At 36.9% G+C, this 15121-nt stretch overlaps 1 protein-coding gene across 4 annotated transcripts in view; it reads left to right on the top strand.

The window, feature by feature from the left end:
• CUL3 (cullin 3) overlaps positions 1-15121 on the top strand; it is a 75638-nt gene that overhangs the window by 24015 nt on the left and 36502 nt on the right. For all 4 annotated transcript variants that reach the window (XM_084780113.1, XM_084780110.1, XM_084780111.1 and 1 more), the window contains one exon: positions 10496-10609. In XM_084780113.1, coding sequence (XP_084636239.1) covers positions 10496-10609 — 114 coding nt within the window. The remainder of the gene's footprint in view (positions 1-10495; positions 10610-15121) is intronic.

The following is a 15121-nucleotide window of genomic DNA, read 5'->3' on the forward strand; positions in this document are numbered from 1 at the left end:
CTTTGCTTTCTGTTTAGAAATAGTGACCATTTGCCTGGCCAGTTATTGATAGGGTAATTAAGGATGAAGCCAGCTTCCTAAGTGCTTCTATTTGGGATGCTAAATGTAACTGACACCTCTTTGGAAGTTGTCCTTCTGCTGAGCATCTATTTAATAAGTAACTTGGGTGTATCTGCAGTGGGAAAAGTACTAAGTAGAAATCAGAACTGCACTTATAAGCCTAATTCTTCTGCTAGTAATCTTGAAGAAATTATTAGACTTTTTCTAAACTTTTATTGATTTCTAAAATGAAACTGAGGTTAGAATATGTCCTTTTTAAATCTTAACTGTTTAGTTAAATAAGAATTGTATGATAAATCTAGGGTTCTGTTGTTGGTTTCTTTGGTTTGTTTTAATGACTTTTTCTTTTAAATTTTTACCCTTTTAATATTTATGTATTTATTTATTGAAACAGTTTGTCTATATAACTCTGGCTGTCTTGAAATTCGATGTGTAGAACAGACTGGCCTTATACTGGCAGAAATCACCTGCCTCAGCTCCACTTTTGCCTTTGCCTCTGCGTCCTGAGTTCTGGGATTAAAGGTATGCGTCATCATTTCAGGCTGTTTTCTACGTCTTGAGATAGAGTCTGTCTGTATAACCCAGATTAGCCTCAGGCAGGCTCTATAAACTATAAAACCCCAATTGCTCATTTTACCAATAAAGACTCAGGAGCTAGATGCTGGGTTGAAAGCCTAGTAACTCAGGCAGAGAAAGCACTTAGCTGACCTTCTTCCTCAGCTCACATCTCAGATGGAAAAGCCAAAAGCCCCTTCTCCACACTGTCTTAATAGCCTTCTCTCAAAGTCCCTCCTTACTACTTAATCCCTTCAGCTGGTTTCTTGCTTGTCCCCTGACCTAGGGTTAACTTTATTTAGTTCTTGTCTAGAGAAAGTTCTTGGATTAAAGGGGTTGTACCTAGTGCTGAGCCACTACACAGCTAGAAACTGATTTTTACAGTTCACAGTCTCAGGGTTCACAATGACATTAAATATCCTGCAACACTTCTGTGCTAGGCATGATCCATCACATTTTGTGATGCTTTCTACTCATAGCTAAACCATAAATATTTTTAGAGTAAAACCTTTTCCTTTAAATCCAAAAATAAACTAGTTTTGATGTGACTTTTTACTGTCTGTTTTTAATACATAATATGTTTCTTGAGTTTGGCTTATTATTAGGGCTAATATCCAACAGTATTAGTTGAGTAATGTAGTATTTTATGAATGAACCTATGAAAGCTTTGGATTGGCTATAGCTGAAGAAAAAAGCAAGTTGACTGTTAAACTCTAGAAGCTTCTTACTGCTATATAGAGCACTTGGGGCTGGGGGGGAGTTCAAAGCTTTCTTATCCAAACATCTTGTTTGTTGAATGCTATTTGAGTTTGACTGAATGGGAAGAAGGGAGAAGAAGAGAAGGTTCATTTTGCTCAGTTTTTCTTCATTCAGAAAACTGCTCACTGGAGATCTAGTATATTCCAGGCCCTGGTCTAGGCAGTTGTAGTCAATTAAGAAAAGCTCACAGCCTTTGTGTGCATTGAGGTTCACATACTTTGATATGTGGGTTGTAATTCTGAGCTTACTTGTAAATGCTAGGGAAGTTGGAAAATTGGAGCCATAGTTTAAAATTTTAGGTGACCTTCTTTTTGGAATTGATTGTAAATGCAAAGTCTTACTTTGCATTACTTAGAACAAATACTTTGCTTCTGTTTTTTGTTATCTGCCCTATTTGGTAGAGAATTGTGTTTGTGTAAACTAATTTCTCAATATCTTGAATGTTTTCCCATAATTTAGGAGAGGGAAGGAGAAATACTGTATTAAATGCTGTGTATATAGATGATTTAGAGTATACCTATGTGAGGGTACTAGTTGTAGAAATGAAGTTGGTGATTTATTTATTTATTTTTATCTTCAAACTGTTTTGTAGGCCAGTTAGTTGAGAAGACTTAACTTTTATATTAATTTTTTGAGTCTTCCTCTCATCTTAGGCTAAATGAAAAGCAATGTAGAAGAGAGATTTTAATTGTATTAATACATAAAATACAATGATAGCAACTGTTAAGACTACTTACTAGTCAGTACAATGGGGGAAAGATTTCCATTAGCGTATCTGCAGATTCATGACCTCATTTTCCTTAGCTTTAGTTCATATGCCCACAGATACCAAGTTTCTCCTGTTTCTTTCCAGCCACCCTAAAATGAGACATGATTGATTGCCTTCCAAAAAGAAACTTAAATGAGATAATCAGAATTGATGGAGAAATTATTCTGTCTGGGGAATTTAAGACGAGATACAAAAAGGAGGTCAATTTTGGACAATCACTAAAATATTATTAGTGATATATCATGTAAACAAAGACAAAACAGTTCTAATAGGAAAATACTACATGTAAAAGAAGTCAATGTGTAGGTGGCTGGAGTAGAAAAGATCTTCCAAAGAATCTTTAGCAATGAGCATGGCAGCTAGGCTGGACTTGTAAAAGAGCCTTTTTTAAAAAGAGCTTTGGGTCTTTAGTATTCCTGGAGGAAGCCATTAGTTTTAAATTTTTAAAAGAAGGTGACCGCAGCTGAAGCTGACAGTGTAAAATGCTTAGTGTCAATCCCATTTCAGTGCTTCATTGCTTCTTTCTTTAAGTTCTTGTGAAGCTCTAGACAGAGTTTCTGTGTGTAGACTTAGCTGTCCTGGACTCACTTTGTAGACTAGGTTGGGATCACAGATGGGAGCACTACACCTGACTTTCTTGTGAAGTTTTTAAAGCTGTATTACTGAATGTTAGTAAAATTCTAGGAAAATCATGCATCAATCAGAAAAAGTAAATTGTAGTGAACATAGTAGTGTTTTTTTTTAAGATTTAGAGATGATATTTTTAGTTTATAAAAATTAATTAAAATATGGTTAGCCTGGCTAATAATGAGTTTATGACATTGAGAAAGTCAATTCATGAAAAAGATACAAAATTTACAGTGTAAAATTTTATTCTTCTAGCCTTGATAGATGTTTAGTTTGAGATACACAAATCTAAAATATGTAAATGAATAATGGCAACACCTATTCACCAAATTAATGTTAATGTGTTATACATTAACTCTACAAAGTATGAAAGTAATCATGTTAACATTTCTGGTTTAGAGGGAAAGATAGTAACTATGTGCTGACACTGGTCATAATTATGAATATGATATATAACTTATTTAAAGCATTTCTTGGGAGGAAAATGTGTGAGGTAACCGGGACCCTACCTGACCGTGTATAGTTAATATAAGACTCAACGTTTATAACTAGAAACAGATGCTGTTTTTATAGGTCATGTAAATGTGGGATGTCATATTTATTACGCTGGAGCCCTCAGATGAAATGACTGTTATGTCTTAGAGTTTAAAAGCAGACTGTTATTTAAAAATACTAGGAAAACCCCTTTAAAAAATGATACAAAAACAATAAAAACTGGATAAAGCAAAATCTTACTAGTATAGCATCTCAGTCAGGCATGATAGGAAGACACAGATCTGATCAATCACAGACATACTTTATGTAAGAAAGAGGACAGTTGAGTGACTCCATCAGAGACCTGCATAGAGTTGTCTGAAAATGATGATTTTGGTTATTTTGGTTTCTCAGTGAAGATTTAAATACCACAGATTCAGGAGGACAATACATGCCCAGTTATACCTCCATTGTACTTTTAACATTCTTTGCTTAATTAGCACATATTCTGCATGGTTCATTGCCTCATTTCAGTTATGTTTATGTTTAATTATGTTTTCAATGAGCAATATAGAAGAAGTTTGTCTATATCGGGACTAAATATTGTCTGGACTTTTGAGTCTTTTAAAGGAAGTCTTCAATTTTGTTTCCACTTTGTTACAATTGTTTTAACAAATGGCTTGGTTACAGTTTTGATAAACTTTAGAATTATAAACTTAACATTTAGTTTTAGATCATGATTTCTGTTTTGTCTAGGAAGTTGGTTAAAATTGATTCTTTGGGCCTTAAAATTTAAAAGGTGAGAGTTTTACTAATGGTTAAAATTGTGTGTGTTAGAGGTTGGAATATTATGGCAGAGTATTTCTTAGATTTAGAGTAGTGGCCTTGCATCATCCTTCTTGTCCATCTACAGGAACTTTTGGATGTAGAAACTTAAGAATAAAGAATTGGACATTCTGTCAGCTGTCCTATCAGGTCCCATTTCTTCTCTTTGCCATGTGGTTCATTGACTTAAGAACATGTATATTATAGCTTGAGCACAGTTTGTGGGTAAACAGGTTTTATTACTGAAAATAAAGCTTTCCTTTAGACTCAACAATTCAACTTTAATCCTAGCTAAAGTTGAGTTGTCTCTCTTTTTTAATATAAGAAAAGCTTTATTCAAAGAAATAATTTGCAAACTTGGATTGTTATAGTATCAGTTTAATATGTTGAAGCTATTTAATACTTTCAACATTTTTACATTTAAGTTTTTTGTTTGGTTTGGTTTGGTTTTTGTTGTTGCTTCTGCTGCTGTTTGGTTGGTTGGGTTTTGGATTTTTTTGGGGGGGGGAAGGTTGTTTGTTGTTTTGTTTGTTTCTCTTCACGACAGGGTTTTTCTGTGTAGCCCTGGCTGTCCTGGACTAATGTTGTAGTCCAGTATGGTCTCAAAAGCCATCTGCCTGCTTCTGCATCCTGAGTGCTGGGATTACAGGCGTGCACCACCGTGCCTTAATTTTCTCATTTTAACATCATCTGTGGAACAAAACTTAAAAGATTTTTTAATGGAGTCCAGTTTCTCCTCCCCCCTCCCTCTCCCTTCCTCCATCCTCTTTTAAGCCATATTTATAAGTCATGGGGGCAGTTGCTTAAAATTATCACATGATACATTTTCATTATAATAAAGCTCTTTCCCATGATGCTTTGCAAATAAAACCAAGTACTGTTCTTTAAAGCAAAGGTTAGTGTAGCGTGTTAATCAGTGGCTTAAATATCAGGAGCCATAATTGTGCAAATACTGTTACAGCAAAATAAAAATGTTGACGTTGAAGTGGTACAAAACCCAGAAAAGTTCTTTAAACCAGTGACCTCTTGCACCTGGACCTTATCAGAATTGCCTAGGTAATTGTCTATTGTCTGCCTTTGGATTTGGGGGTCATCCTAAAATTTGTTAAATTATCCTTTGCTTTCCAGAGAAACTTATATTTCTAGCAAAATTGAATGGAGGATACATCAATTTCCCCTGGCTTTCACTGCCTCCCCTTTGACCAACATTCCTTACGGAGTGGTACATCTGTTTTGTTAACCTATACTGATGCTTCATTACCACCCAGAGCCCACAGCTTACATAAACCTTTAGTATGCGCTGATTCTGTAGCATTAAAGGTATAATTTAGGGCATGTATGGAACCATTGTACTCTGCTAAGGTTTTTGACTACCCTAAAAATCTGTGCTCTGCCTACTCATCCTTTCCCCTGACAATGCAGTATTTTGCTGATCTCTTAGTTTTGCCTTCCCCCAGAATATCACGTAATTATAATCACAAAGCATGTAGCCTGCTCAGATTGACTGCTTGAATGATACATTTAAGTCTTTTCTTCTTCACAGCCTGATTCCATATTTTCTTTTAGTGTTTAGAACTATTTCACTGTTCATGTGCCAGTCTGTCGAATTTCATATTGAATGGGAAGAGGTTTTTTGTTAGTATGTTTGTTTGAAATAAAAACTGTTTATTTGCATTTCTGTGAACAGTGAATAAGAGGCTTCCTGCTACACATATCTGTCAACATGTGGCTTTGACTGTTTTATTTTAGCCATCCTGATAGGCATGTAGAACCACCACATTGTCTTAATTGGCAGGTGCCTAGTGGAATGGTGCCAAGCATTTTTTTTTTTTTTTTTTTTGGTATAGTTATTTGCTGTCAGTGTCTTTAGTTAGGTACCTTTTATTGCCCATTTTAAAAATTATTTAGTACTTTGTTAAATTTTAAAAACTTTTTATATGCTTTGAAAAATAATAGTTTTTGTTCGTTTTGCTTTTTGTTTTTATTATTTTTATCAGATAGGTCTTTCTAGCCAGTGGTGGTCTTCTCATTCTCTTCATTGTAATCTATTGTTCAAAAGTTTTTAAGTGGTTTTAATTTTCTGCAGACTGGCTGATCTCTGTTCTGTGAGACTTTCTCATTCTTTTGCACCCAAGTACCACACACAGCCATTAGTTCTCCACTGCTTATTTTATCCTTCTCATCACAGTTGGTCCCATCTTACTCTTAACTTCTGACCCGTGGTTACTTCTTCCGTGTTTCTTCTTGTGTTGCTCTTCAAATGCCACCTCTTCACCTGGATGAATTTAATGTAAGTTTTCTCTCAATACTTGGTGTATACAAGTCCCTTTATTCTAGAACTGCCTCTACAACAGGTCTGGTGAAAGAAAAAAGGTAATGGTGATGTTAATGGATGATATTAATGGTGTTATTACATAGGTACATGTTACTCTGCTAGTCTCAGTTTTTGTGTTAATTTTAAAAACAAGTCACTTATTAACTTAATGTACATTTTAGCTTCTCTGCCAACTTACCTTCCTTTAAAAATGTGTTAATTTTTATTGTTTTCTTCATCTTATTTTTACTGTTGTGTGTTTGGGTAAATATGTTCACTTTCATTACTTAAGGGTAGAAAAATATGTAGAAAATTGTTAAAAGAATTTTCTCATACTATAATCTTGAATAAATAAGAATAGAAGAACAGCTTACAATTCTAGAAGTTTAGGATCGATAATGATTGGACAGCATGGCAGTAAACATGACAGCAGACACACGGCTGGAATACCCAAGAGCTCGTATCTGAGACCCAGACAGGAAGCTTTGAAAGAGCTCATTAGAAACAGCACATGGGGGCTGGAGTGATGGCTTAGTGGTTAGGAGCGCTGTTGGCTCTTCCAGAGGTCCTGAGTTCAATTCCCAGAAACCACATGGTGGCTCACAACTATCTATAATGTGATCTGATATACACTGTATACATAATAAATAAATAAAATTTGGGAAAAAAAAAGGAAAAAAGAAACAGCACATGGCTTTGAATCCTCAAAGTCAATTCCAGCAACATACTCCTTCCAGCAGGGACACACTTCCTAATCTTACAGCCACCAACTAGGAACCAAGTATGCAAATGGCCAAGCATTATGGAAGGCATCTCAATCAAGCCACCACACCGACAAACACTGTAAACATTGCATTACATACAATATTTGTTGAGGATTTTTTGTTTTTTGAGGAGTGGTGGGGAATTGGGTCTTTTGAGACAGAGTCCCTTTGTGTAGCCTTAGCTGTCCTGGACTCGATTTGTAGACCAGGCTGGCCTTGAACTCACAGAGATCTGCCTGTCTTTGCCTCCTCGAATGCTAGGATTGCAGGCATGTGCCAACGCTCCTAGCTATGTTGAAATGTTTTTAAGTGTATAAATCAGAACGTTTTACAGAACATCTTTCAAACATTAACTTCTAATTTGAGTGGTCAGTTTTTCATTCCTGCAACAAATGTGTTAGGTACATTTAAGAATAATTTCCTGAATTGAAATGTATATTTACCCAAGCAGTGGTGGCATGTGCCTTCCCAGAACTTGGGAGGCAGAGACAGGTGGATCTCTGGGTTCAAGACCAGCCTGGTTCTACAGAACTAGTTCCAGAAAGCCAGAGCTTTAGAGACAGAGAAGCCCTGTCTATTAAAAAAAAAAAGAAAGGGAAGGAAGAAATGAAAAAGAAAGAAATGAATTTCCAAGCTGGAGTGATTTACTACAGCTTACATTTAACTTGATTTATAATAGTTAGGAAAGGTCACTTTAAATTTTTTAAGAATAGTTGGCTAGATGTTTTGGTATTTGCAATACATGACTTTGATGGTCTATAAAGTTCTTGTTGCTGTGTAACCCAAAGCTGTCTTTGGAACTTGGGATCCTCTGTCTGTGCCTCCTCCCAGTGCTTGGGTCCTAGCTATTTACCACCACACCTGCCCTGCATTGTCATGTTCTCATTTAATTACTGCTCAAGCTTAGTGGTCTGATGAAATATATGAGGCTTAATTAAGGCAGTTTCAGCTTGCCTGCCTTATTGATTGATTCAGTGTTATCTACTTTGCATCTGACAAGCGCTTGAGCTACTTGTATAGAATATATGTGTGTGTGTGTGTACACACACATACTCATTAATACTCAATTTTACAATCATGTACATTTTATGTGACAGTACTTGATTAACATAGCTCTGTCAACTAACATGCATTTTTTCCTCTTTTGGTAAAGTCAGTGTACTCATGGAGCAATTCTAGGGCCTATACTTTAAGGTGCTCAATCTTGTAACAAAAGCTAAAATATGGGTTTATGATATAGGTTAGTAGTTTTCATATTATACATATAACTACCTTTCTCCAGCATAAAAGAAAAAATGGGATAGCACTTGTTGTTAAGTCTGATCTGAGTTCAATCCCCAAAACTTACATAGTGGATAGAGAACCCAATCCCATAGATTATTCTGTGACCTCCACATGAACAGAGTGTCATCCACACTCCCATATATACATATCTATGCGTGCACACATACAGTAAACAGATAAGTAAGTAAACACATGTTAGACTGTTATTCCAATGTTAAAATATAAATTAGACATAATTTTCTCGGTTTTAACTTAGCCTGTTGTACTTTGAGGGCATTCTGTTTGTTTAATCTTTGCTTGTACCCTCTTAATTGATCTACTATGGAATGGCATTTTATTTACATGTATTTATCAATTCATTAATTGACGTGTTTTTGACGTGTTTTCAAAAATGCACCATGACTTGAGATTCTCGCTGACTGCACAAGGTTTAACATGTTTGGTGTTATAAATCTGTTTAGGCTGGAGTTAATGAGAGTTGAGTTGTCTGTGGAAGACTTGTTGGAATTAAATATTTGTAGAGGTTGGCAGTGTAGTGCTCATCTCTTATCCTCTTTGGTTAGTTCTACGTCTCCTGCAGCAACCAGTCTTCATGTTTAGTTAGCTCTCTTATGTAAAATCTATATGTGCTTGCTGTCCAGCATATCCTCCCCTATCCTTGAACTCATCTCTAAGTTATGGGTAGCAAATACAGTGCAAATGTTCTGAAAAGGCTTTTGTGCTGTGGTGTTTGGGGAATGACAAAGAGCTGTGTATATTTTCAGTAGAACACAGGATTTTCTCCCAAATATTTTTGATGAATTATTGCTTGAGTCTGTGGATGTAGGGCACATAGACATGAAGGTCCAACTGTGTAATTTCAAAGAATTATACAAACTTGGGATAGAGCTATGTTACGTCTTCATTCTGAAGCTATAAGCGTAGAAGAAAGTCTATTTTCTGGGCAAATAATCTTTGCATTAGGCTGATAGCATAGCAGCAGACTTAACTAGAAAAGGTGGTAGCAACCTTCTAGATTAGGAAAGACTTCTAAAGTTGAGTGGTCTTTTATTAGGATTGGATTAAGAAGACATTTCAGATATGAGGGAACTTCATGAAAATGCTTAGCTGGTTGAAAGTGACTTGTAGCTGATATCATCATCTTCTATATACCAGACACTATTATTTGTAGAGGACTAGTGTAGAACTCTAAAAAACATTCTGCCACCATGGAGAAATTAAGATTTTAGTGGAAGAAGCAATAAAACGATATGTAATGTCAGGTAGCAGTGAATAGTACAAAGAAAAACAAAGCAGAGGGTGAAGAAGTAAAGAGATAGAAATAAAATGTATATAGTGAGATAGCGAATTAGAGTATATTTATACAGAGGTAGAAATAGTGTATATATGGAGATTTTTGAAATAGTGTAGGTGGAGAAAGGGGGGGAATAAGAGGTAAGGGAAAACTGGGGGTAAAATATGAGTAGAAGAAAGTGAAGTGAAGCCATGTAATTTGATTGAACAGGACCGTGGCAAACATGGTTGTTGCTGGAGGTTTACATTTATTTTTCGAGAATTACAGGCACTGTTCTCAGTACCTTAGTATTTGTCCCCATGTCAATCCTCCGAGGAGATACTATTTGATATGTGAGGAAGCAGTTGTCCATAGGCGAAGTAACTAGAGTCACAGAGCTATCAATGACCTAGCATTCCATCTCAGTGACCTTCAGTTTCATATCTGGGGAAAAAGTACTAGGAAATTTCATGGGCATGGTCTCCTTGGGACAAGAACAAAGCCTTGCTCATTGTAAGGACTTGAGATTTTTATATTATGTTAAGCCAGTGGGTATTTTGGAATGCCAAGGAGGGTTGCTTTTGATTCTAGAACTCAAGATAGAAATCTGAATTACATGAGCACATTTGGTAGTCTGCTATGTGTAGGTTATAGATTAACTTCTGCCTGGCCTATAACATTTCTTTGATTTATAGCTAAGGATTCTACTTGGTTACTTTATTGAAGAAATGCATGTATATGTATGACTGTTTTATGTTCATAAATAAACTAACGAACTGTTCTGTTAATAGGTGCGAGAAGATGTACTAAATTCATTGAATAACAACTTTCTTCAAACACTAAATCAAGCTTGGAATGATCATCAAACAGCCATGGTGATGATTAGAGACATACTAATGTATATGGTAAGTAGAGTTTTTCTTGTCTTTTCCTTTATAAGTCCAACATTTCAAAACAGTGGCTTTCTGTCAATTTAGTTGGATGCTGGCTACATCTTTGTTGAAGATAGTTTTGTTGTAGCTTGTTTGTTTTTGTTTTTAAGAATATTTTGCCTGCATGCTTGTATGTGCACCACGTGCTGCAGTGCCCATAGAGGTCAGAGGAAGACATTGTATCCCTAGGAACTGGAGTTACAGGTAGTTGTGAGCCATCATGTGGGCAGTGGGAATTGAATTGAGGTCCTCTTTAAGAGCACAAAATGCTCTTTACCACTGAGCAATTTCTCCAGGCCCTGGTTGTTTTAGTAAAAATATTTCCTTTGTAAACTGTTGGCGCCAGATTTTATCTCCGTTTTGTGTATCTTCAGCCTCTACCTCCCTTCCAATAGTCCCAACCCTAGGTAGGAGAAAAAGAAGGTTAGAAGGGAAAGGGGATATAGGCCTCTTATCTACTTCCTGCTGGCTAGGGTCATTGGGTTTTTTGGGAAAATATCAATCTCAGTCATCAGGCTATCTAGCAGTTCAGCAATGGCAAACACAGGATGAACAAGCAGCCTTCTTCCTCCTGTGTTTATCTCCTCGAAGCCCTTGCCCCTTTTCTCTCTGGGCTCTCATTGAACTATCTCCATCTGGCAAAGACCACAACCTCTTTGAGCCTAGGAAGCAGTAAATCAGCTGTGAATAAACTAAAGCAGCCCCATATCCCATTCTTGGGATTAAAACAAAAATATATTTACATAACATAAGTGAATTGTTAAAGAACCCAAGAATTCCACTGTAGTAAAGGCCACCTTCAACTTGTGTAAATGATGTCTTAATCCCTCAAACTTATATAATATTAGAACAAAATATTGAAAAGGCATGACTTTAAAAATTGTTTTATTGGGCTGGAGAGATGCAATGTCTCAGTGGTAAAGCACTTGCCAACCGAGCAAGAGGGCTGAGGATCCCCAGAGCCCGTACCAGTGCTCAGTGGGTGCAGTGGCTCATCTGTGTTTGCAGCTTTGAAAGGTAGAATTATGGGTCCACAGAGATACCTGTTGTACTGTGTGTGTATTGTCAAAATTCTGGGTTTGATTGAGAGACCCTGTCCCCAAAAGAATTGGACCTCCACAGGCACTCACGTGTAGGAGCATGCATATGAAAAGGAGAGGACAAAAATGCTTTCTTAATATTTAGCACTTATGCTTCAAACCAAAAAGTATTAAAAAGTCTTACTAGATACCTCTTCCTGAGGCAAAGGTAGTTAAATGACAGCATGAGTTGAAAGCTAAATGTTCTAAGTTTATGAAACCTAACTGTAAATATTTTCAGAGACAAAAATGTCATATTCATATAATCAGTTTCTCATGGTTGTATTCTTCATAGCTGCCATCCGTCTCTTCTCTAAATTCTTGCAGTGTTATTACAGTCAATCTTGCTTAAGGATATGGGCTTTATTGTCTACATAATCTGTTTCACTTGGTATTGCTGTCTTCCTTCCTTCCTTCCTTCCTTCCTTCCTTCCTTCCTTCCTTCCTTCCTTCATCAGTCAAGGATAAAGATGTTAGCAAGCTAGATACTGTGGTACATGCCCCTAATCCCAGTACTCGGGAGGCAGAGGCAGGTGGATCTCTGGGGAGTTCGAATTCAGCCTAGTGTACAAAATGAGTCCAGGGCAGCCAAGGCTACACAGAGAAACCATGTCTCCAAAAACAAAACGAGAAAAGGGATAAAAGATTTTTGAAAGATGGCTTAGGAAGCCTCTTGCTCCTTTTCTTTTCTTTTTTGTTTTCTTTTGTTTGAAACAGGGTTTCTCTTTGAAGCTCTAGCTGTTCTGGAACAAACTCGGTAGACCACACTGGGCTCAAACTCAGAGATCCACCCAACTCTGCCTTCCAAGGAAGTGCTTGGATTAAAGGCATGGTCCCAGCCTGAAAATTTCCCATCAATTAAAAAATACTCGCAAGCTTATAGAATGAATCTAAGATCTTCAGTTTAATTTATTGTGCCACTGCAAAATTAGTAAGTCTAATAGTTTGTTGTCCACATTTTTCTTCTTTGCTTAGGTGCATGAGTGTTTTTCCTGCATGTGTGTTTGTACACCATGTACATACACTGCATCTGGTAGCCAGAAAAGAGCATTGAATACCGTGGAACAGAAGTCATGGTTGTAAATCATCATGTGGGTGCTAAGAATCAAACCCAGGTCCTCTGACAAGCAGCCAGTGCTCTTGACCATTGAGCTGTCTCTCTTCAGCGCTTGTTGTCAGTGTTGATGTTGGAGAATTGGGCATAGTGATTTTAGTTCAAGCCTTTACCCTCTTCAGCTTTATTTTCAGTTCTTTAGTTGCGTTATGACAACAAAAGGTTGTCCTAGTTTTCTTCACTTACTAGAATAAAGTAACATTTGGAAAATAATTCAAAGTAAAACAAGTAGGCAGTTTTTTTGTTTGTTTTGTTTTTGTTTTTTTCTGCTGAATGAATTCAGGCAAGCTTTTACCTCTGATTTTGTGAGGACTGCTTAGTGCCAAAAAGGTGAGGGAGACTCTACCTTATTTTTCAGGCATGAAGTCCAACAAACTAACGCTTTCTGAGTATTGCTTTCTGTCTGGTTATGGGGTCACTCTGTGTTAACAACTTGAGGAAAAATGAGGTAGCTTGTGAAAACAAATACCTGATGTTTAGGGGCTGGAGAGATGGCTCAGCGGTTAAGAGCAGTGTCTGCTTTTTTCCAGAGGTTCTGAGTTCAATTCCCTGCAACCGTATGGTGGCTCACAATCATTTATACTTGCTAATGCCCTTTTCTGGCCTGCAGGTGTACATGCAGACAGAGCACTCATGTACATAACATAAGTAAAATCTTACAACAAAAAAATCCCTGATGTTCAAGTGTGAAGGAAGGTTGCCACTCTTGTCCTCTTTGTAGTTTTAAGAGGACTGAGTCTTTAAATTCTGTACCAGCTGCCTAGTAGTTATAAAACCACTAGGAATCAGAATTTTCTTAGCCATTGTCTCTAAACGAACTACTTTAAAATTTGTGTACTCATTTTTGGAATTGTTTCATTTGTTTTCAAAAACAATGAACTCTCAAGGCTTGTATACTGGCTCTACTTCTTACCTGACTAGGTCAAACAGTTTATTAATTCATGCCATATGTTGCTCATTTCTAAAATGAAAAAAAAAATTACTATTGGGTACTCTTGAGACTAAGATGAACCATTTATTATTGTAAAACATGGCCATAGTAATAAACTCAGTAAAAATTAACTAGTATTAATACTCCTTATCCCTTAATATTTTTGTTAGTCCATATGGTAGCACAGTGTTGAATAAATCCAGTGACCTATCTTAACCATTTCATATACTCTACTGGAGGAAATCTCACACTAGATGGGTCGGTATCAGGATTTGTCCACTCACACAGACCTGGCAGCCCTCTACATTGCCTGGGTTTTAAATACCTTTTCTCTGGGTCCAGTGTTCTCCTGATTATTGCTCATCAGTCTTGCGGTTGTGCCCCTTGGCTTTCCTCCTAGTAAGAGATCTTAATACTTTGCTTTCAGGTAGTACCTATGTTTGTTTGTTCGTTCATTCATTCATTCATTGGTTCATCCTGTCCTTCCCTCCCCTCCCCACTACTCCCTTCACCTGTGTTAATGCTAGAAGGCATCTCCTTCTGTTACAGGCCAGTTTTTGTTTTTGTTTTAACCTGTGTTAGGGAACCATATCCCCTACTACCTGGTCTATATCCTTAATGCTTGGGAGTTCTGATGTTTTTGTTTTTGTTTCTAATTGATCCTGTCAGGGTTAAGCATGTTCAAGCCACTCATGCTCAGGATAAAATTCAACTAGATTTTTCTGATGGACCACCATCTTCCAGGGCTCTTACCTGCCTCTCAGGTAAATGTCTCATTAACAAATATTGAAACTTGCTCTCTTTTTTAAAATATTCACTGTCTAAATGAGTTTCAGTTAAGCATCTACCTCAGTTTTTGTTCTGTTTTGTCCTTAATGGGATCACGGTGGAGAAGCTATACATCTGAATACAGAGAACACTGCTAGTCCTCCTCCTTGTACTTTTCAGCAGCAATTGGCACTGCTAGGTGCACTTTTAATATATTTGTCCCTGGTTACTGTGACAAAGCACTGTGTGCATCCTACCTTCTGCCTCCTCCTTCTCAGCTACTGTTTCTCCTTACGTCCTCTTCTTCCTCCCTCATAAGTCAAGAACTCCTTGGACATTTTGATTTTCCTTTTCCTACTTACCCTTACAATCCTTTGTAGTTCTGTACACAATTGCCAGATATAACTGTTCTCAGATTTGGCTGACACTGTCTGGTTGGTGGCATCCTTTATTGTCTGCAAGGTACCTCAAAATAGTCATTCTAATTGTTCATACAGAAACATGACACTTACTGTAATTCCTTCTCCTTGCATCTTCCTTTGTTAGAATCCGATTCTTACATTCTTATCTATTGGTCAAGATCAGGCCTCTTC

Source organism: Acomys minous, assembly GCF_964271855.1.
Source record: "Acomys minous genome assembly, chromosome: 4".
Classification (NCBI taxonomy): domain Eukaryota; kingdom Metazoa; phylum Chordata; class Mammalia; order Rodentia; family Muridae; genus Acomys; species Acomys minous.